This window comes from Malaclemys terrapin, chromosome 15 (genome assembly GCF_027887155.1).
Source record: "Malaclemys terrapin pileata isolate rMalTer1 chromosome 15, rMalTer1.hap1, whole genome shotgun sequence".
Taxonomy (NCBI): domain Eukaryota; kingdom Metazoa; phylum Chordata; order Testudines; family Emydidae; genus Malaclemys; species Malaclemys terrapin.
Window position 1 is genome coordinate 19,694,876 of NC_071519.1, and position 20,542 is coordinate 19,715,417.

At 51.7% G+C, this 20,542-nt stretch overlaps 1 protein-coding gene across 1 annotated transcript in view; it reads right to left on the minus strand.

Moving 5' to 3' along the window:
- Positions 1-3,178: 3,178 nt before the first annotated feature.
- Positions 3,179-20,542, minus strand: part of KIRREL3 (kirre like nephrin family adhesion molecule 3) — a 709,139-nt gene continuing 691,775 nt past the window's right edge. The window contains exons 16-17 of the mRNA XM_054005253.1: positions 11,348-11,434; positions 3,179-5,098 (exon numbers count right to left, since the gene is read on the minus strand). Of these exons, the coding sequence (XP_053861228.1) occupies positions 4,655-5,098; positions 11,348-11,434 (531 nt within the window). The 3' untranslated portion in view covers positions 3,179-4,654. The remainder of the gene's footprint in view (positions 5,099-11,347; positions 11,435-20,542) is intronic.

A 20,542-nucleotide genomic window follows, 5' to 3' on the forward strand; every position in this document is an offset into this window, starting at 1 on the left:
ATTATAGCCATCACTGTCCTCTGGGCAAACTTCCTGCAGCCACTCTTGATGCACGAGTCCCATCAGGCCCAAAGCCAGAACCCCCCCGGCACCCAGCCACACCCCAGGTTCAATGCCACCTGCTTGCTGTTTCTGTAGCAGAACCTTTATCAATGGAATTTTGGCCTGCAGCTCCCGAATTCACAAGCCAGGCTGGATTCAGGAGGGGTTTCCAGGGCTGCTCAAAGGAGGGTTGGGGTTGGGCCACCTCTAGTGGAAGTCAGGGCAGAACATACCTGTTTGAGGGGGAAACCGGGACAGACATTTGACCGATCGAGGCCACGAGGACCCAGGAGTCTGGTTTTCAAGCAGTTAGTCTCTTATCAGCTTCAAAATTGCCAGCATCCACTAGAGCCCTGACTCTCCTGGGGCCTAGCCCGGTTCTTCCCATCCAGGCTTACTGGCATTCTCTTCTCTAGACATGGCCTGTTCTCACCTGCCTTTGCCTCCTGTCACCTGGGATGTGGCCGAGTTCCAGCTGTGGAACCCATAAAGACTTCTTTAGAACATAGCCATGGGGAGGTCATGGAAGCTCCTTCAGTGGAGGTTTTCAATAGGAGGCTGGAGAGCCATCTGCCTTGGATGGTTTAGACACAAGAAATCCCACTTCTTGGCTGGGGGTTAGACTAGATGACCCTTGCAGTCCCTAACCCTGATGATGCACTGTCTGTGAATCCTTCTCTTGGTGGGCTGGCTAACCCGAGAGCTTGACGCCAAGCCGAGCAGGTGCCTGGGGTGACTCTGCGGTGTGGGGTGGTGGAAGGGAGACTGGGAAAAGCGGAGGCCATCTCAGTGCTCTTAGAAAGAGCCGGGAATGTAAGGTCTCTGCCTCTGCGTGTAAGAAGGAAGTGAGTTTCCCCAGTATTTCCAGAGCTTGTCTGCTGGCTATCCGGATAGATGCTGAGAGCCTGGTGACAAAACTAAGGCTACCAGAAGGGTCTGCGGTGGTGACTGAGTGCTTTTCTGGTCTGGCAGGGGTGTGGAGACACTAGGTTCTCTCCAGCTGTCTCGCCCTGATGCTGTCCAGACTTGGGTTGTAGTCTAAGGGTTAGGTCTGGGACAGAACCATGTGTACTCAGGGATAATACTGATTCGCCTCCCTAGGGGCCTGGTACAGCTGAACTCACTACTGGCTGTTTGTAAAGCTGCAAGTGCTCCAGGGCTGTGTGAAGTGTTTCAATCTCTACAGTCGTTTGGGCCAGCGGATCCTGGATGCTCCAGCCCGGAGCGTGATCTACCAGTCGATCGCTGCGGGCCCTTCTCCACTGCAGGCAGGAGCTGCAATTCCCAGCTCGAGGAGACGTACCCGCACTAGCTGTGGTCAAGCGAGCGCGCTAGACACAGAGCGTAGCTGGAGGGGTTACCTGAGCCTATCCAAGGTGCTAGGGACGTACTCAGGCAGCTCACGGCTTGCACCGGGGCTACACTCTTTCAGTGCACTAGTTCAATTACAGCTACTGTGGGTATTTCCACCTCCCGCTCAACGTGTAAATAGCCCCTGTCTGGCGGGCCCCTCCCCTCAGCTACATGGGAAAGTGTGTGTCGAGGGGAGGGGGTTACTACTTCTAATAAGGTGTAGTAGCTGGAAATATGGGAGGGTGTCTCCACAGACCACCAGCAAATGCTCCACAGGTGGCAGTTAGGAACCATAACTCTAGTCCCTCTGCTTCTCAGGCCTTTATTTTCACTTTAATCCTTTAAATCTTCACCCATCACATGCCTCAATCCTCACAGCTCTGACTTGTCCCCGTGGACTGGGACAGGAGCGAGTCCTGAGCAGAGAATGTCCCAAAGACATTTACACTTCGTACAAGAAACCGGAGGTGGCCAGACAACTCCTTCAGCCCCGTGATGCCAACCTGCCCCAGGTCTGGGCTGGGGAGCTGGAGGCAATGGACTTGGTCCTATCGCCCAGTCGCCAGCCACCCAAAAGTCACATGTGCCGTGTTATATAGCGGGGGCAGCAGTGCAGTGGGGTGCGGTGATCCCTAGCTATTGAGAGCTGCTGTCCATTCCAGAGCCCCGGGAATGCTCCCTGGTTTCTTTATGCATGAGAGTATTTGCACATAAAGCCAAATTCTCTCCTCGACACTTGTGTAAATCAGGACTAACTCCTCTGCAGCGAAGGGAGTTACTTTGGAGTTACACGGGGGGGAACGGAGAGCAGAATCTGGCCTTTTTTTACAATTAAAGGGAAACGCTCCTGGGATGGTTTAATCCCCAATATAAATGTCCTTGTTTTTTTACAAATCCTTTAACACCCCCTAGGGTCAACTGAACTGTTCCTATGACTTGTATTTATTTATTTCCCAATTCCAGCTAACATAGGCTTGTGGGGGTTTGGATTTAAAGAGTGGCATTTGCAACCCAGCATTGAGAGGCAGAAAAGGACAGGAGGTAACATTTTTTTTAAAAGATGCCTAAGTGACTTAGGTGCTTAAATGGCATTTACAGAAGTAACTTAGGCACTTGGAGCAGATTTGTGAAGGTAGTAAGGTGCCTAAAGATGCAGATAGGAGCCTGTATGCTTTTGCAAATCTTACTAGGCACCTAAGTCCCATTGACTTTCAATAACATTTAGGTTCTAAAGTGACTTAGGAGCTTTTGAAAAATTTACCCTTAGTCTGTTCAGTTTGACTTAAGTGATGGAAGTACAGGGACCAAACGCAAACAAAGGGTGAAAAGACCGAAAAGGGAGGATTTTTCATCTTGAATTAATTGTTAATTTAGATTGCAAGTTTTTAGGGGCAGTGCCCAGTCCAACGGGAGGCCCTAGATCCTACCGTTATAAATATGGCTCAATAGTATAAATGGATCAAGTTCTGCTCTGTTACCACCATAGCAATAAACCTCTGACCCTTCTGAAGTGCCCCATGGCCTCTGATGTGTTAATGTGAGGTGGGCCTGAATTCCCCCACCTCCCCCAAATTCTGCCTCGGAGCCTCTGTGTTCATACAGCGCCCAGCACACTGGGGCCAAAGCCCTGTAATATGAAAGTTAAATGAGAACAATGGGCCAGGCCAGATCCCCACAGCTAAATCAACCTCACACTCTGGCCTATTGGCATGAGATTGTCACACTGACTGCCATCTCTGCCGAGGGAATGACCATATCAAATCTGACCCAGCCGAGGCGATCAGCAAGGCCTGCCTTAAGGAGACTCCGTTTTGAAAGCACAGAAGCAGAGTGAAATTGGGTGTATGTGCCCTCGCAGAACGGACATGTTTATTTGATAGCTTCCAAATAACCTGAAAGGGCCCAGACGCAGAGGAGCTTGTTACACCTCTTGTATTAATCTTCCAGTTGTGCTATTGGGGTAATACACAAGCAGCAGTAAGAGATTGCTCTCTGCTGGCGTGCCCCCCGCTTTGGGAGGGCCCTCTGACCGTCATACCTAACTCAGATAGAGACAGTCCTCCGTTGCGCTGTGTCCAGCAACAGTTCCTGGCTCATGGCAGAGTCCCCTGGTGCATGAGAACTGCTGTGGAGCAGCAGGACGGGCCCCCGCGCGCTGTCAGTCCCAAGACACACTGTAATATGATGGACATTGAACACCAAATGAAAGAAGAGAACCAGATTTAGCAGCGTCAGTGCGCCTATGTTACACCACCGCCTGTTACGTTTCTGTTGCACTGTCTTAAATGAAGCCACGCCCTCTCATGGTCAGAAAACACAGCTCAGAGTCATGGGGTTGCGAGTGGCGGGACAGGCGTGGCGGTTGATCTGAGATGCAAGCTCCCTGGAGTATCCTCCTGCAGCAATGCAGTGGAAGTCAGAGGAAGAGCACTGGGGGAAGGCCTCTGAGCCGACTCGCTCATTGGCTTCCCAGAGGGAAAGCAGCCCCCGGGGGAGGGCTTGCAGAAGAGAGGAAAGGCGAGGTGTTGGGGGGGGAACCAAAGGGCTATAGCAGTGTGGCTCTGTCTGTGTGTGTGGGGAGGCCACCGTGCTGCTAGCCCCCGGGGCCAGTGGGAAGCTGCCCCTGTGGCCTGACCAGTGCGGACAGTTCTTGTTAAGTGAAGTAAGTGTTGAAAGGGCAGAAGGCTCATGTGAGGAGGGGCCATGGGCACAGGGTGGTTCTCGGCCCAAACAAAACTCTAGAGAGCTCCTGGCACTCTTCAGGGCACGCGTCTCTCTCCCCAAAGGGGGTACCAAGGAAAATGCCCTGGAAGAGGCTTCCGGTTCCTGGTGGGGGGGCTGGGTGCCAAGGTCACGGCAAGGCTTGCCCCTTCCCCTCCCCACAGCGCCAGCCTCCAGGTCCAGCCTTCCTCGTGGTTTGTGCTTGAATCGGTTTGGTCTCGGCTGCCATAGTCTCCCCGCCCTGCAATGTTTAGACGTTGCCCCACAGGGCTAGGAAGGAGACTGCAAGTCTTCGGGGGGGAGGGGGAAGAGCTGCCCAAGACACCCCTCCCTCCCCAAGGTACCCCACTGGAGCCAGGGGGTGTCATTTTACTGTGGATGAAAGTGCTTTGGAAAATAAACTCATTAGAACCAGAATAAAGCTTGGGCCAAGATCACTTCTGCAGCTCCCAGCTGCTGGGGCTCTCCAGCGTCCAATGCCTCGGCCCCTGGCCATCCGTCCCCGCCCACCCCACACTGCTGGCCACATGCCAGCCGCTCACACGTGCGTCTGCATTCTCCTCTGCAGGGGCCGGCTGGGGTCTGAGTTCTGGGACGAGGACTGTGAGTGGTGGGAGGAGGAGGCCGAGGCCTTGCTGGCCTTGTCGAACTGGACGTAGCCGTCCTGCTTGCCGCTGCTGCTGACGCTGCTGTCGCACTGCGTATCGAGGAAGGAGCTGCTGTCGCTCATGGAGCCCCGCTGGAACTCCCGCTCGCACAGCTCGATGGAGCTGCTGCCCATGCCCAGCACGAAGCGCTGGCTGTAGTCGTAGAGCCGGTTCTGCCCGCTCAGGGTGGTATAGATGTTGGTGAAGGACATGCCCGTGGGCACCCGCTGCTTGTTGGCGGGCCTCAGGTCCGGCTGGCAGCCCGAGAGGGAGATGGTGGGGGTGGAATGGTGGTCCTTGAAGGTGTTCACGCTGTAGTAGCCATTGGTGGGGTCCTGAAGGGAGAGACAAGTTACTGTGACACAACGGCCCTTTGGGGGGTCTGTCAGTAACGCGTGTCAGGCCTGATATGCTCACTACATCTAACTCCTAAATATAAACCCACAAGGAGGCATGCAACATAGCATAGGGAAACTAATAACTCACTGCTCATTAATATTCTTGTGTGCTGTATGGATATGTGCTAGAAATGTGTTTGGCAAACAAGGAATAAGCCCAGTCTGCCCTAGACAAAGGAGTGGATATTTGCTTCTCTGACCAGGTTGGTTGTTGGGCAGGGACAACGAAGGTACATTTACATAAAAGGTAAACAAAGCCGCCAACCCAGCGAGTGGGGCAGATAGCCTCTTACCTCTAAAGACAGGGGGTCTGCACCTCTAGTGATAAGCAACTGAATTAGCTGATTGCATGCAAGATTACTGTGTCATACAAGTATATTGAGTAAGGTCTTTTATAAAAACCTGTAACCCAACAGTGATTCAGATCACTGGCTCTCAACCTTTCCAGACATCTGTACCCCTTTCAAGAGTGAGTCTGATTTGTCTTGTGTACCCCAAGTTTCACTTCCCTTAAAAGTTACTTGCTTAAAACTCAGACATAAAAATACAAAATTGTCACAGCACACTACTACTGAAAAAGTGCTGACTTTCTCATTTTTGACATATAATTCAATTGGAATATAAACTTTGTACTTACATTTCAGTGTATAGTATATACAGCAGTATAAACATGTCGTATGACATTTTTGTTTGTACTGACTTTGCTAGAGCTTTTCACGTAGCTTATTGTAAAACTAGGCAAATATCTAGATGAGGAGTTGTACCCCCTGGAAGACCTCTGCGTACCCCTGATTGAGAACCACTGATTTCAGATCATTGTGAATTGTCCGTATTAACACAATGTGAGGAATTATGGATGATCACTGCTATTCTTTAAAGTCTGTGACCAAACACAGGGAGAAGCAGGTTTTCTCCAGGCAGGAGGGAAGGCAGCTATCTACCTGTCTGCAATGAAATTAAGTAATGTAGAATCAAAACATTGGAAGCTCCATTTACACAGGAATCAACAGGGGGATGGGAAGTCAACAGGAAGGGAAGCACAGCAGAATCAATGAACTTTGGGAAGACAGCCTGGTGTCTATATTCCTTCAGGAGAGACACGCTTGGTCTGGGTTTATTTTCCAAAGACTTTATAGTCCAGTAACCTTTGATGGATAGAGAAAAGGGAGAGAACCCCATAGTTGTGCATCCCTTGGGGGATTATAGGGATCGGAGCTCTTGAAATCACAGACTGTTGGGTCCTTCAGCCAGGAAGGCCGAAGTCTCCGGGAAATGAACATAGGTGAGAGTGCTGCTCAGGCACAGAGTGTCACTTGCTGAAGTGAAGGTTTAGAAGTGTATTTTTACATTTGTTACTTGTTATCACTTACACTGATGGCTTCTTGTTTCTTTTACTATATAGCAATTCAGGGCTGTGATTGAAATAAGAGTCTGTCAACCCCCCGGGAACTTAATGAGCTGCTATGTAGTCTCTTTACAGGAGCAATGAACTTAGTAAGGTTCTGAGAGTGCTATAGTCAGGAGGACTGGACGTTGCATGGCAGATGGTTTGGGGGGAAATCTGGGACCGAGCGGGTGTTGGGCTTGTGACAAGATGGTTGATATAGTATGGTGGGTACTGCACTTTTCTTGGGGGGGGGGGGGGGCACTAAAATACCACCCCTTACCCCTGCTCTTGGGGCACCAAGGGCCCCCCACTGGTAAAGAAGGGAAGCAGGGGAGGGGTCTGGGTTTGCTCCTCACTCTGAGTCCCAGCCCCTGCAAGTTCTTACCCTCTTCTCCCTTGGCTGGGGTACCTTCAGTCCTTAAATACTGGGGTAGGGAATGTCCCTCCCCTGCTGGGGCAGGGTCTCCCTTACTCCAGTTTTCTGTTCCTCCAAGTCTAACAGCACACCTCCAAGCTCCAGTCCTCTCTCTCCTTCCCCCTGACTGCCTGAAGCAGGGGGTTTTATTAGGTTTCTAACAGGGCCTTAATTGATTACAGGTGCTCCAATTAACCTGTAGCAACCCTCCCTAGTCTACAGGGAACTATGCCTTAATTAACCTAGGGTTTATATACTTCCCTTCTACCACTTCCTACTGCTCCCTGGCCCTCCTGTATCACAGGCTGCAAAAAGTAACCGGCTGGTGGAAGCCAGGGTGTGACCTCCTGCAGGCTGGCTGTTGGTGTCAGTGTTGTGCATAACATTGAAGGCACTCAGAATTACAGGGCAGGTGTGACACAATCCCTTACTGGTCTGGGTTGACTAGTGTCCAAGTTACACATTGGGAACGGAGCACTGGGGAACATCATGATCTCTGACCCCCGCTGTTCTGGGCCCCTTCCATCCAAGGACCTTTTTGGCTTGAGATTTCCTCTGGGATCAAGTATCCGCTCCATTTCCTCCCCTGTGCTAAAGCTTAGATCTGCAAAGGTATTTTGGTACCTAAGTCCTATTGAAACCAAAGGGAATGAGGCACCTAAATACCTTTGAGGATCTGGCACTACCTTACTGGATTTATACTGTTTCAAATGAAGCATTTCTAGGGCTGCGTCTGATAGGTTTATGGAAAGACCAATCACAGAGGACATGGGGTGCGAGCTGGAATGGGGCCCACCAGAGCAGGGGCTGAACTGCAAACCGGCTTCCCCACCCCCCTTGCCAAGTTGTTTGGATTCTGGGTTTATGTTCAGGAATCTTGTGACGAACTGCTGCTTTGGGGGAACATGGCAGAAGTCCTGTCTGCACTACACCATGGCCCCAGGTCAGGGACAACTGTTCTGTAGCTGGGTCCCCAGACAGGTTCTGACTTGTGGGCCCTTGGCTGGCTCATCCTGCTGCTCTAGGACCTGCAGTCTGTTCCACTGAGACCTACCGAACTCATGGCACACCAGCCAGGGAACGGCTGGCAGATACTGCTGATCTGGATCAGCTGTAGGCTGGGGAACTGGAGGCAATGGGATTCCATGTCCCATTTCCTGTTCCTTGAGCCATCCAGAAGACCCAAGTGAATCCAGTGCTTGTGAGGATGGGGGTGGAAGGGAGCGTTTGGTAGCTCTGCTGCCCATTTCCTGCAGATGACTGTCCCCCGCAAGAAGCTGCAGCTGGCCTGGCCTCAATCTCATGCAGGTGCAGATTCTGCTCCCGCTGCCTTGTGATGCAAGGGTCTCTGCTGAAAGCCCCCACTGGCTTTTGCTGCTGCCTCTGTCCTTATGGAGCCGTGTTCTCCTTCAGCAGCCAGATAGAGAGGGCTCAGGGAACCAGCAAGGGCTGAGACAGCCGCACGCTGGAGAGATGAAGACTTCTTCTCTGTTGCTATGGAAACAGCTCAGCTAAATATGATACCTTACTTAGTTATTTCCCCACTCCCAGAAGACAAGGACAACGATCCCCTTCCCTGGACGGGCCGAGCTGAGAGACTGGGGGTCCCGGCACCCCAATAGGGCGGCATGTGGGTATCAGGCCAAGGGCCTGGGAGTTGAAAGGCCCAAACTGGTTTTCAGAGGGGCCGCGCCCCTGTGGCTCTCACGCGCTGCACCAGGCTGCAGGAGCCTCTTCGTGTCTAGGAGAGACCAGTGCATTGTGACCAGCATGGGGTGGGGAAGGGGCGATCAGGGGACACATTACCCCTTCTTGCCCTCCAATAAACAGTGGGACCAGTGTGTGGGAGAGCTTCTCCCCAACTTTGCAGACCCCAGGCCTGTTCCTGGGTTACAATGAGTTCTGGGGACATCGGAATATCTGCCCCCTCCCCACCTCCAAATGTCACTGCAAATAGTGTTTTTAACTAAACCGTCTCTGGCTGCTCCCCTCCCACTGGGCCGGTCTTTCCTTTGCACTGAGGCTGCGTTAGGCCGTTCTGCCAGGGGGGCCTGAACACCCACTTTCAGTCCACTTTATGCTGCCGGAGCGGTGCAAAGGGATCTTACTATAAATGAGACTCGGGCCCTAATTCGCCAGCCTCAACTCCCTGGCCTCCTGGCTTGGGTCTCTGACCGTATTTACACCCCCTGCCCTGAAGACCTGGGGGAGGGGAAGAGGGAGAAGTTTCGTGGAGACCATGCCATGATCCAGTGTGACTCAAGGAGGGGAATGGGACTAACCCATCTTCCCAGCCCGGGGGGTTTGGCTGCAGCCTGACGCTGCTGCGGGAGTGAGCTCCTTGGCTCTGGGAGGCCGAATCGGCTAGCAGGTGTGCTAAGGAGAAACTCTTCCACAGACAGCTTTCTGAAGAGAACAGCTGGGGCACCTCCCGCAGAGCACACTCTGGGAGGCTGGGGTTTGTCCAGGCTGACATGCAGCATCCTGATATGTTGCAGCCTGGCATGGCCGCATGCGGAGGGGCAGGTGGGAGCACTCTCCTACCTTCCAACTGAGGCCTTGTACACACGACCACTTATGTCAGTGTAACTGATGTCGCTCAGGGGTGTGGGTAAGCCTCCTCCCTGAGCGCTGGAAGTTACACCGACCTAAGTGCCGGTGTGGACAGCACTATGTTGGCAGGCGAGCATCTTCTACCACCATAGCTACTGCATCGTGTGGAGGTGGTTTTGTTGTGCCGATGGGAGAACTCTCTCCCGTCAGTATAGGGTGTCTTCACCAGACATGCTACAGTGGTGCAGCTGCGTCACTGTTGCGCTTCTAGTGTAGCCTACCCCTGTAGGCCAGAGGTGTTATTCCTTGACTTTAGCAAAGCTTTTGATACGGTCTCCCACAGTATTCTTGCCAGCAAGTTAAAGAAGTATGGGCTGGATGGACTATAAGGTGGATAGAAAGCTGGCTAGATCATCGGGCTCAACGGGTAGTGATCAATGGCTCCATGTCTAGGTGGCAGCTGGTATGAAGTGGAGTGCCCCGGGGTCAGTCCTGGGGCCGGTTTTGTTCAATATCTTCATTAATGATCTGGAGGATGGCGTGGACTGCACCCTCAGCAAGTTTGCAGATCACACTAAATTGGGAGGAGTGGTAGATACGCTGGAGGGTACGGATAGGATACAGAGGGACCTAGACAAATTAGAGAATTGCGCCAAAAGAAACCTGATGAGGTTCAACAAGGACAAGTGCAGAGCCCTGCACTTAGGATGGAAGAATCCCATGCGCTGCTACAGACTAGGGACCGAGTGGCTAGGTAGCAGTTCTGCAGAAAAGGACCTAGGGGTTACAGTGGATGAGAAGCTGGATATGAGTCAACAGTGTGCCCTTGTTGCCAAGAAGGCTAACGGCATTTTGGGCTGTATAAGTAGGGGCCTTGCCAGCAGATCGAGGGACGTGATCATTCCCCTCTATTTGACATTGGTGAGGCCTCATCTGGAGTACTGTATCCAGTTTTGGGCCCCATGCTACAAGAAGGCTGTGGAAAAATTGGAAAGAGTCCAGCAGAGTGCAACAAAAATGGTTCGGGGGCTGGAGCACATGACTTATGAGGAGAGGCTGAGGGAACTGGGATTGTTTAGTCTGCAGAAGAGAAGAATGAGGGGGGATTTGATAGCTGCTTTCAACTACCTGAAAGGGGGTTCCAAAGAGGAGGGATCTAGACTGTTCTCAGTGGTAGCAGATGACAGAACAAGGAGCAATGGTCTCAAGTTGCAGTGGGAGAGGTTTAGGTTGGCTATTAGGAAAAACTTTTTCACTAGGAGGGTGGTGAAGCAGTGGAATGGGTTACCTAGGGAGGTGGTGGAATCTCCTTCCTTAGAGGTTTTTAAGGCCCGGCTTGACAAAGCCCTGGCTGGGATGATTTAGTTGGGGATTAGGTCCTGCTTTGAGCAGGGGGTTGGACTAGATGACCTCCTGAGGTCCCTTCCAACCCTGAGATTGTATGATTCTACGAACCAGCTGATGCTATTACACCTGCCTATTATAACTCTTATTGCAGCTGCTCCCTGGGAGCTGGGCTCTGAAATGTAGCTTCTCGTGGCTGCTGCCTGAGGCCCAGTGGGCAGGGCACTGGGTTGGCAGTCAGCAAACATCCGTTGTATCTGGCTGTGCCTGGGAGCTTGGAGAAGTCCCTGCCTGTCCTTGTTACCCTTCCGTCTTGTCTGTTCACACTGTAAGCTCTTCAGGACAGGGACTGCCTCTGCCTAGGTGTTTGTGCAGCACCTAGCACACTGGGGCCCTGATCTCAGTTGGCATGTCTAGGGGCTACTTCAAGTCACATATGATACTAAGGGGTTTAGGTGCCTGAGGCTGGATCCAGGCCGCTGCTCACCTTCAGGTTCTGGAACTCCTTCTCCTCCTCCTTGAGCACCTCCAGCTGCTTGAGGACAGAATCCTGCTGGAACTCACCTCTGTCCATCTGCAAAACAAGACCAAGTCCCAGTGAGTTTGATGGTGGGGGCTCAGTGGATCTAGCCCTGTCAGTGCAGTGCCCAGAGGGCTGAGTTACACCACACACCTTCCCTGATCTCAGCAACCTGCTCCCTCACCTGCAGGTGGAGCACTGTCACCTGCACCCTGGGCTGTTCCCTCTCTCACCCCCCAGGAAGTCCTTAATCACCCCACTTCACGTAGGGAGCTCCCCCAAATGTCCACCAACCTCCTAGAGGAGGCAGCACTGGCTGCAAGAGATAAACGCATACTCGCCTCCAGAGCAGGAGCAGTGGCCACGGGGGCTGGCGGCCAGCAGGAGCAGTGGTGGAGCCGGAGCAGTGGCCAGCAGTCAGCCCCTGGCAGGGCTCCAACTGTTAGCCCCACCCCCAGGGTATCTTTAGTAAAAGTCAAGGACAGGTCACTGTCTTCCCTGAATTTTTGTTTATTGCCCACGACCTGTCCCTGACTTTTACTAAAAAATACCTGTGACAAAATCTTAACCTTACTCATGAGTCTTCATGACTCAGTCTACGTATTGCCCCAGGCACAGAGGAGTGAGGAATTCTCCTGACTTTGAACCTCATTAATAACCGATAGTGGGGTAAGCAGCAAATGCCTTTGGCGCAGAGCTCAGGAAGAGAGAGAGGTTTATTTATCTGAATGCATCAAGTTATCAGACAGCTGATAATTCCCCCCTGGCGTTTCTGTGCGCTTGAGAAAGGCCATGGAGGAGGCCCCTAGATGGCACAGGCAGGTCAGGAGATTTCTAATGGCCAGACATGGCTCCTTGCATGTCTTAGTCCAAAACAATGACAGTCAGGGATTGCAGGTGACTGGCTAAACTGTTCCAATCTGAGCCAGGAAGGCAGCCCCAAAACTGTGTGGTCTTTGGTTGAGTAGCGAAGGGGACCCTGCCCAGACTGATGGGCCTGGAATTTGATCTGCTCCTGTTGACCCCACCGCTCAAGATCTAACTTCAAAACATAGGCTTCAACATGAATCTTTTAAAAGGAGAAAAAAACTCTGTGCTAACAAAGTGGCGTATACAACCTGGCAGTCAAAACAGACCCTACAACAACAAACTGCTGCGTGCAGCCCTGACAAAGGCCCAGAGAGGGGAACTGATGTCCCTCAGGTCACCCTGCAGGTCAGTGGCCGAGCTGGGGACTCAAACCCAGCTCCTCTGCTCCCGCGAGCAGGGCCGGCTCCAGGCACCAGCTGAGCAAGCTGGTGCTTGGGGCAGCAGATTGTTCAAGGCGGCATTCTGCCCAATCCTAGGGTGGCACGGCTGCCTTTTTTTTTTGGTTCCGTTTCGGCTGCTCTGTAGGGGCTGTGGCGCGGAGAACCAGAGCACCCTGCAGGGCAGTCCTCTTCCTTCCCTCCCCGCTGACCGGAGCAGAGCCCTGGCGGCAGAAGGCAGCACCCCCGCTGTAGCCCTGGCCACCCCTTCTCTCTCTCTCCTGCCCGCTCCCTCCCCCCGCTCTGGCCGCGCCGCAGGTTTTTTTTTTGCTTTTTCTGGCCGCCCCGTTTTTTTTTTTTTTTTTTGCTTGGGGCGGCCAAAAAGCCAGAGCCGGCCCTGCCCGCGAGCAGGCCATGCTGCCTCCCCTGAGTGACAGGAAAACGGCTCTTTGCTTCCCAGCCTTTTCCCACCCAGAGGCTAAGGGTTAAACTAACGACAGCGATCTGTGCCCGACTTTGCTTTTGCAAAGATTGGAACGCAATGTACCTCCTCACTAATCTGAATCTGGCTGCCAACGACGTTTCAAAATCCCAGGCCGGTTTTGGTATTTTCTTAGTGCTGTAATTAACTCCAAAGCCTGTGATTTTTCTGACTCCGGCTCCTCTCAAAGGTTTGAATTCCCGAGGTTTTACTGATCCTGTCTTTGACAGCCTACATCTGACTTTCCAAAGTACCACAGGGGGAGGGAAGGTAGATGGGACAGATCATTATTATTATTATTTTTAAACAGCTCCTTTGCTTGCTCCAAGATCTCCTCCTGACTCTTCCCCTCCCAAAACAGGCACCCCTTTCTGAGAGAGACGGGAGGAATCTGAGTCTATTCTCACAGCCTCATTAGGTTTTCTTTGAAGAATGGCTGGGGCAAGGTACCCATTAATTAGAATATGGCTTTAATTACCCTTCCCTCAGAAAGGTGGGTCTGAATAATTATCAGCCAATTTCTCGGCTCCCTTTTATCTTCTGAGATATTGATTTAGTCTCTACAGTCTTCACATTTTCTCTTTGCTGCTGTAGCCCAGACCTTCTGTTGGAATTACTGCCACTCAATGCCTAATCTAATCTCAATTCTAAATCTACACTAAAGTGCTGATTATTACCGGACTTCTTCTTCTTCTTTTTTTGCTGGTAAGTGGTAGTGGAAATTTACCCTACAGCACTTTCTGTTGATCTCTGAAAAGCCTTTGATATGGCCATTTAATGCAATAAATTAAGGTACCTGAGTTTTGCTGGAAAAAAGCCTGTAACCTCCATTGATTTACCAGGGTAAATACATGTGTCACAAAGTATTAAATTCAGGGCAGATAAAATACCAAAAGGAGGAATGCTCGCTCTATTGACTGCATGTCGGCTTTAGTGCCATCTTAAATTCTTATGTTAAATTGAAGGGATGCTGTTAGGACCGTTAGATTCCACATTCAGAGCGTGTTTGTGTTACAGCTTTATAAACCTACTCGAAATGTTTCATGTTTTTCTGCTACTTCGGAAAGTGCAGAGTTTATTTTTCTTTAATTTGTGGGGCTTAGCCATTCTCCTGCAGTGTTTGTAACCAAAGACTGCTAGTGTAGGAGAGACTTGGAAGTGCAACTGACTATATGATGAAACTTACCAGTCAAGCTACACTGGCCTAGCTGCAAAAAGCAAACAAACAGCATAGGTGGTGAATTGTAAACCAGGTTTAAAAAACCAACAACAAACTTTTCCCTATTAAGAAGCCGAGGCACCATTAGTAACACACGTTTGGGGGTTCTTTTCAATAAATGGCAGTGGTTCTCAAACTGGTTTCTGAACTGTTGCAATGCACTTTGTGTATGATTTTACTCTGTAGTGGCTGTGCAAAGAGAGGGTTGTGAGTTCAATCCTTGAGGGGGCCATTTAGGGATCTGGGGCAAAACAAACAACCAACCCCCCCCCAACTACTTGGGCCCGCTAGTGAAAGCAGGGGACTGGACTCAATGACCTTGAAAGGTCCCTTGCAGCTCTATGAGATAGGTATATCTCCATATATTATTTAAACACAATTGTCCAGCAGCATGCTGAGTGATGTCTGACCATACAGGAAGGATTTAGAGACATATTTATTACCTGTACTGAGGTAGCACCTCGGCGCTCCCATCACAGACTAGGACCCTCCGTGCAAACACAGAGCAGAAAGACAGGCCCTGCTCTGAAGTTGTGCTTTACAAACACTGACTGGGTAAGCCATATCACCCTGGGAGGGAGGGGTGACTATTATCACCCAGAGGGGTAAACTGAGGCACAGAGGAGTTGAGTGACTTCCCAAAGTCACTGTGATTTCACGACAGGGTTGGGGGTACACGCAGGCATCCTATTGCCCGGTTCCCCCGACTTCCTTCTTATGAAACAGTCCCCTTTATTCTTCTTTCAGGGGTTGATGTGGTCTTGGGTCCTAACAGTGAGGCTTAGCCAGCTGACGAAACGCTCAAAGTCCGATTCTGTGCCACGTCCACCACATTAATTACAAAGAGCAGCGGCTCTTCACTCCAGTGTGGTAATATTGTCTCTTGTTAGCTGCTCTGACTTCCTAGTGCTGCTAGGGGGCAGTGCACCCCCATTAGCTGAGAGCCGCTTGGGGGTGGGGGGTGTATGAAACCGAGCGAGAGCCCCGTGACAGAGATGAGGGTTCGCGTCAGAAAGGAGCAGTTCATAAAGCAAATTCACATCAGCTAATTTATAATTCCTGAATTAAGCCAGTCATTAACGTGACCTTTATTAACGTTTACACTGTGGCTCAGTTCAGTACAATCTCACTTCATCATTAGCAGTCGGGGGGAAATTCATTTGCTTTCCTTTCTCTCTCTTTCAGCCGACAGTAAATACATGGTTCAGTGATTCCTGACTGGGCCCTGGTGCAAAGTGATGCCCTGCCCTGCCCCGGACCAGCATCACAGCCGGGCTAGCTCTGAACTGAGAAAATGGATGTTGTGTGCTGATGAAAGGTACCGAATTGTCAGCCCTGGAGCAAGGAGTCCTCCATTTAGCCACCGAGCAAACCCGGGGTGGGCAGTGCTGGCCTGCCAGAGAACACAGGGATGGAATGGGCCAAGGAGACAGAACTCAGGCCCCTAGATCCCTATCCCCTCCCTGGCCAGGGCTGGCATGTGTTGGGGGCTTGCCAGGCATCGATGACGCCCGTCCCCCTTTTAACTGAACTGTTCTGATTTCTTTTCTGTCTGCTACAGCACAGACTGGAGAAGGACAGGTTGTGCGAGAGCTGCAGAGCCAGCGTGAACAGCACCCAGATTGCTGCATGCATATCAAACACCAGCCAGAGCGCCGGTATATAAATAGCATCTTAATGAGGAGGCGCTTGGTTTAAACAGGTGGGTACATGTATCAATACATGGAGCGGGGCTAGACATTAATTTTATTCCTACAATTCAGGGGAATTATTTGTGCACATATGGGGGGGTGGGGGCGAGGGATGGAGGTGTGGTGAAGGGGAATGAGAGAGAGAGAGAGAGAGAGAGAGATGGTCTGAACACAGGCTTGGGAGCCAGGAACGCCTCAATTCCATTAGCTTCGGCACTGACGACTGGCTGTTCAGGTTTGGGATTTACTGTCTCTTCATTGGTTTCCCCACCTGTAAAATGGTGACCACCCGGCTCACCTACCCAGTGGGCCCAAAGATGCTGGAAACGTTAAGGCTCGTAAAGCACTTGGAGGGAGTGTGGTGTAGTGGTGAGAGCACAGGACTGGAGGTGCAGTTCGGTGTTCTGTGCCTGGCTCTGCCTCTGACTGCTGTGAGACCCCGGGTGAGTCACGTGTCCTCTCTGTGTCCCTGTTTGCCCATCTGTCAGTGAGGGCTAATACTTCCTATCCTGCGGGTGGGGTGGTTAATGGGCTGATATTTGGAAAGCCCCTGGGATCCTCAGATGAAAGGAGCTATGAGTGCAGAGTGGTATCTTAGTCTTATGAGGCTGGAAAGTGCTAGTTTACTTGACTTACTGCGTTGTCAAGGAGAGACGAGACACGGGGCCAGGGACAGAAATATCTGCATTAAGTGCTGGCAAAAACATCGACGTTCCCATTTATATTGAAGAAACTTCATGAAAAGCACAGAAAGGAATAAAGCTGGAGCTGTGCCCATGGGCAGAGGCTTTCCACTGGCGCATTAAGGCACCAACCTCATCTCTGGCATGACTCCACTGAGTCTGGTGGCGTTACCTCTTGGGGGCACTTGGACAGACAGATTTTGTGCTGAACGCCAGGTGCGTCAAATGGAGAGGTGACCTACGTGGTTCATCGTATGCATCCGTGAGCGGGTGGAACTCTGGCCTGAGATAGCTCAGAGATAGCCCTGAGACACATTTGGTAGGGTTTTTTTTCCCTCCCCCAAAGAAATTATTTGACAAATGTGGATTTTAATTATTTGCTCAGCTCTTTTAGAGACCCCATGGTCCTTTTCATTGTGAAGAGATGGGAAGCAAGTGTACCAGGTTCTGCACCAACCATCCTGGACTGTGCAGGATGTGTTGGCGTAGCAGGGGACAGGTCGTGGGCACGTGGATTCCTTGGGAACGATAGAGCAGCCTTGGGGGTTCCTATCTTACACTGGGGTTGAGAATGGTATAGATCAGGCCACAGAACTGGGGAGCCAGAACTGGTTCTCTGACAGCCCCCATATCTCCTGCACCAAGTGGATCTCCATGCAGGGCAGAATATTATGGTGCCTCACAATGCCTCTCTTTCTGCATTGGGAGACACTAGCCAGGCCAGTGGGACTCCACCGGGTCCAGGCTATAGTACTGAGGTCTATGCCTTTAAGGGCTGAGTTCCCAGACAGAGTGTCTGGGCTGAGTGCGGTGAAGCTCGTCATGCACAGCTAGTTGGAAGCAGATCCAGAATAAAGCAGATAATACTTAGCCATGCCTTGAGTGCGGGAGACTGGACTAGAAGACTTCTCGAGGTCCCTTCCAGTCCTACATTTCTATGATACTCACTCCCAAACGTAGGCCAGGATTTGCAGTATTAGGCTTAACTGGAGGTTATTTACTCTATTTCCAGGCGTGCATTGTTCCAATGGGCTGACTCAACCAAGGACAGCGTAGGCTGTGGAGACAGAGCCCCCTTCCAAACCCTAATGATGACCCTTGCGAGTCGAGGGTGGAGGCACAGCTCTGGCTGCAGCGCTAGCCCTGGGAGGTGGGTAAATTCCAGGCTTCAGCTTGCAGGGCTGGCAGGCTGGAACTTGCACGCAGGATGGACTCCTTTGTCTGTAGCTGTCTCACTCCTGCTGAGTCCCATGTATGACCCGAGAGAGAGCTCACGCTCGAAGCAAGCCCAGTTCAGAGTAGATGGGTCCGCAGGGCAGAGGGAGCAAGGAGCTAGGATGTGCTTTATTTAATAGCTAATATTCTGTCCTTGGCCCTCTCCTTGGTGGCAGCAAGGGAGAGCTTTGACGGAGCGGCACTGCGGTGTGCTAATGCCCCAGCTGGACTCGCAGCCCTCTGTTGTTCCCATGACCAGCAGAAGGGCTTTCTCTGTGAGCCAGTGAGTGGGAGTTTTGCTCTGTTAGTTAAATACACACTTTCTGTGTGTTCCAGCTCTCTGCCAGTGTCTGGCCCTGGGTTCCTGGCCACCATACGGACTAAGACACCGATATGCTTTTGTCCTGTGGTCATGCTGTTGTCACACAGATGGCTGGTGATAAAGCTACCCACAGTGGCTGCCATGAACTTATTGCCTGGACTGCTGAATTCAAGGGCATATCTGGATCTTGGGAACACTAAGACAGTCCCTAGTTCTGCCTGGCAGCACTGTCTGCCAGCAGCTGTTGTCTGTCATTCTCGGGACTAGTCATGGCTGCTCAGGGAGCCATCCAGAGGACCCATCCCACGGCTTGCGCTCCCACGGCCAAGACAACAGTTGCTGTTTGAGGCGGCTGTTGTCAATTTTCCCCTTCCAGCTCGGATGCCTCTGCTGTTGGTTGGATCTGTTTTTGCTAGAGAAATTTACAGCTCTTGGCCGAACCAAGCCTAGTGCTTCAGGGAGGACTTGGCCAGGTGCATTGTGGGAGAGGTTTTGGACTGGCTGCTGCTGGAAGCAGAATACCCCACGAAATGGCTGATGCTCCTCTGAGAGGGAGGCAGGTGTGTCATTGTCACTAAGGCAACCACTGAGAGGAGCCAATGTAGGACCAAAGCGAGCCTGGGCATGTGCAGGGATGGGGGAGAAGGTGCAAAGAGCTATCCCCTCCCATTGGGTCCCTGTGCCAAAGCTATGTGGGTAGCATGGACACTGCTCCAGGGGTAGCGAGGGACAGGGGGTGAGTGGCGACGCTCTCTGGTTGAGTTAGCACCTGATGAGCGCCCACCTAAGGAAGTACGATGGAAGCCATTTGCAGAGCACCATCATTCACATGCTCCTACCAAAGCCAGACACCAGGCTACGTGTTTTCCATTTGTTAACGGTTTACACACATCGCACACAAACTACATTAAAAGAACATTTTTAAGGTTGCAAAGTCAAGCACTCAGAAGTTAGAAAATGCCAGAATTAAGGTGGCCTGGGTGACCTTTATTTGGCCCCCTTTCATCTATGCATCTGTATAGGACACGACCTCATACTATTTCCCACAGTCCCACTCCCCGGTATCCCCCTGGCTCTTCATCTGATCAGTCTCCTTCTCACCCATAGGCTTCCAATCCCCCTCATTTCCCATGCCTGGTTCCTGTCCCAGTCTCTCTCCAGCCCAACACTCCGGCTCCACCTCCAGTCCCATTCTTCCCTCTCCAGGCTCTTTATCTCAACCTGCTCCCCCCACCTCTTACCCCAGGTCCAGCTCTTGTCGCCTCTGCATTCAAATCCGGCAGCTTTCTTAGCTCAGTTGGGAGGGGGGATCAATGAGCGCACAGGAGAAACAGGTTCCCCGGTCTCTGTTCTGGTGTCTGGACCCAGCCTGGAGCAGCCCAGAGCTACAATTGTATGGAAAGTCTTGCTCAGCATCAGGATGGAGCATTCTCCGTGCAAATGGAAACTTCAGCGATTATAACTCTGAAGCTCTAGCAAGTAGCTGTGGCGCATGTGCGAACTGCACTATTTCGAAAGCTTATAATTTGGGTGGGTTTTCACAGTGATGGCAAAAGGCCAATCCCGGACACCCAGGCCACCCCCTGCCTGCCAAATTTCAAGTCCCTGCTCCAAAGCATGAGGGCAGTAGCACTGCCCAAAGGAAAGGGTGCCAGAATTTTTTAACATGGGCTAAACAACATATGGCTTGGGAAACGTCAGGCCAAATGGTAAAGTTTGGCTGAGTTATATGCCACTGAAAATAGCATCTTATAACGGGAAGTGTCAGCAACTTTAATAAGCACTCGTGCTGGGAGTGTTCACTGCATACCAGCCCTGAAGGGGTTAAAGTTGTTCAGAAGGGGGCAATTAACTTTGTAGGCTGCACCTGGGGGCGAGCCAGGGCCTGATGAAGGTTAACTGATGATGAAGCCCAGCTAGGCAGGAACAGGCTGGGCTTGTATAAAGCCAGGAAGATGCGAGCAGAAGGGGGCTGCAGGGAGAGATTCTGTAGTTGGTGTCTAGGCACAGAGAGATGGGAAGAGGGAGCAAAAGCCCTGGAATCCTGTCTTTGATGGAAAGGGTTTGTCCAGAGGAGTTTCAGGGAAGAGAGCCTGTGGAGGAAGCCCAGGGAGAGATCAGCGAGGGTTGAGACTGTGCAGACTTTGGCTACCGATTATAGGGTCCCTGGGCTGGAACCCAGAGGGGGCATGGGCCTGGGTTCTCCTAGCAGCCACTGGGAAGTGGCTTGGGACTGTTGAAGGTGGCATCTGGACAGTTGGTCTAGCAAGATGTCGATACCCTGGAAGGGCTGAAGTCCTGGAG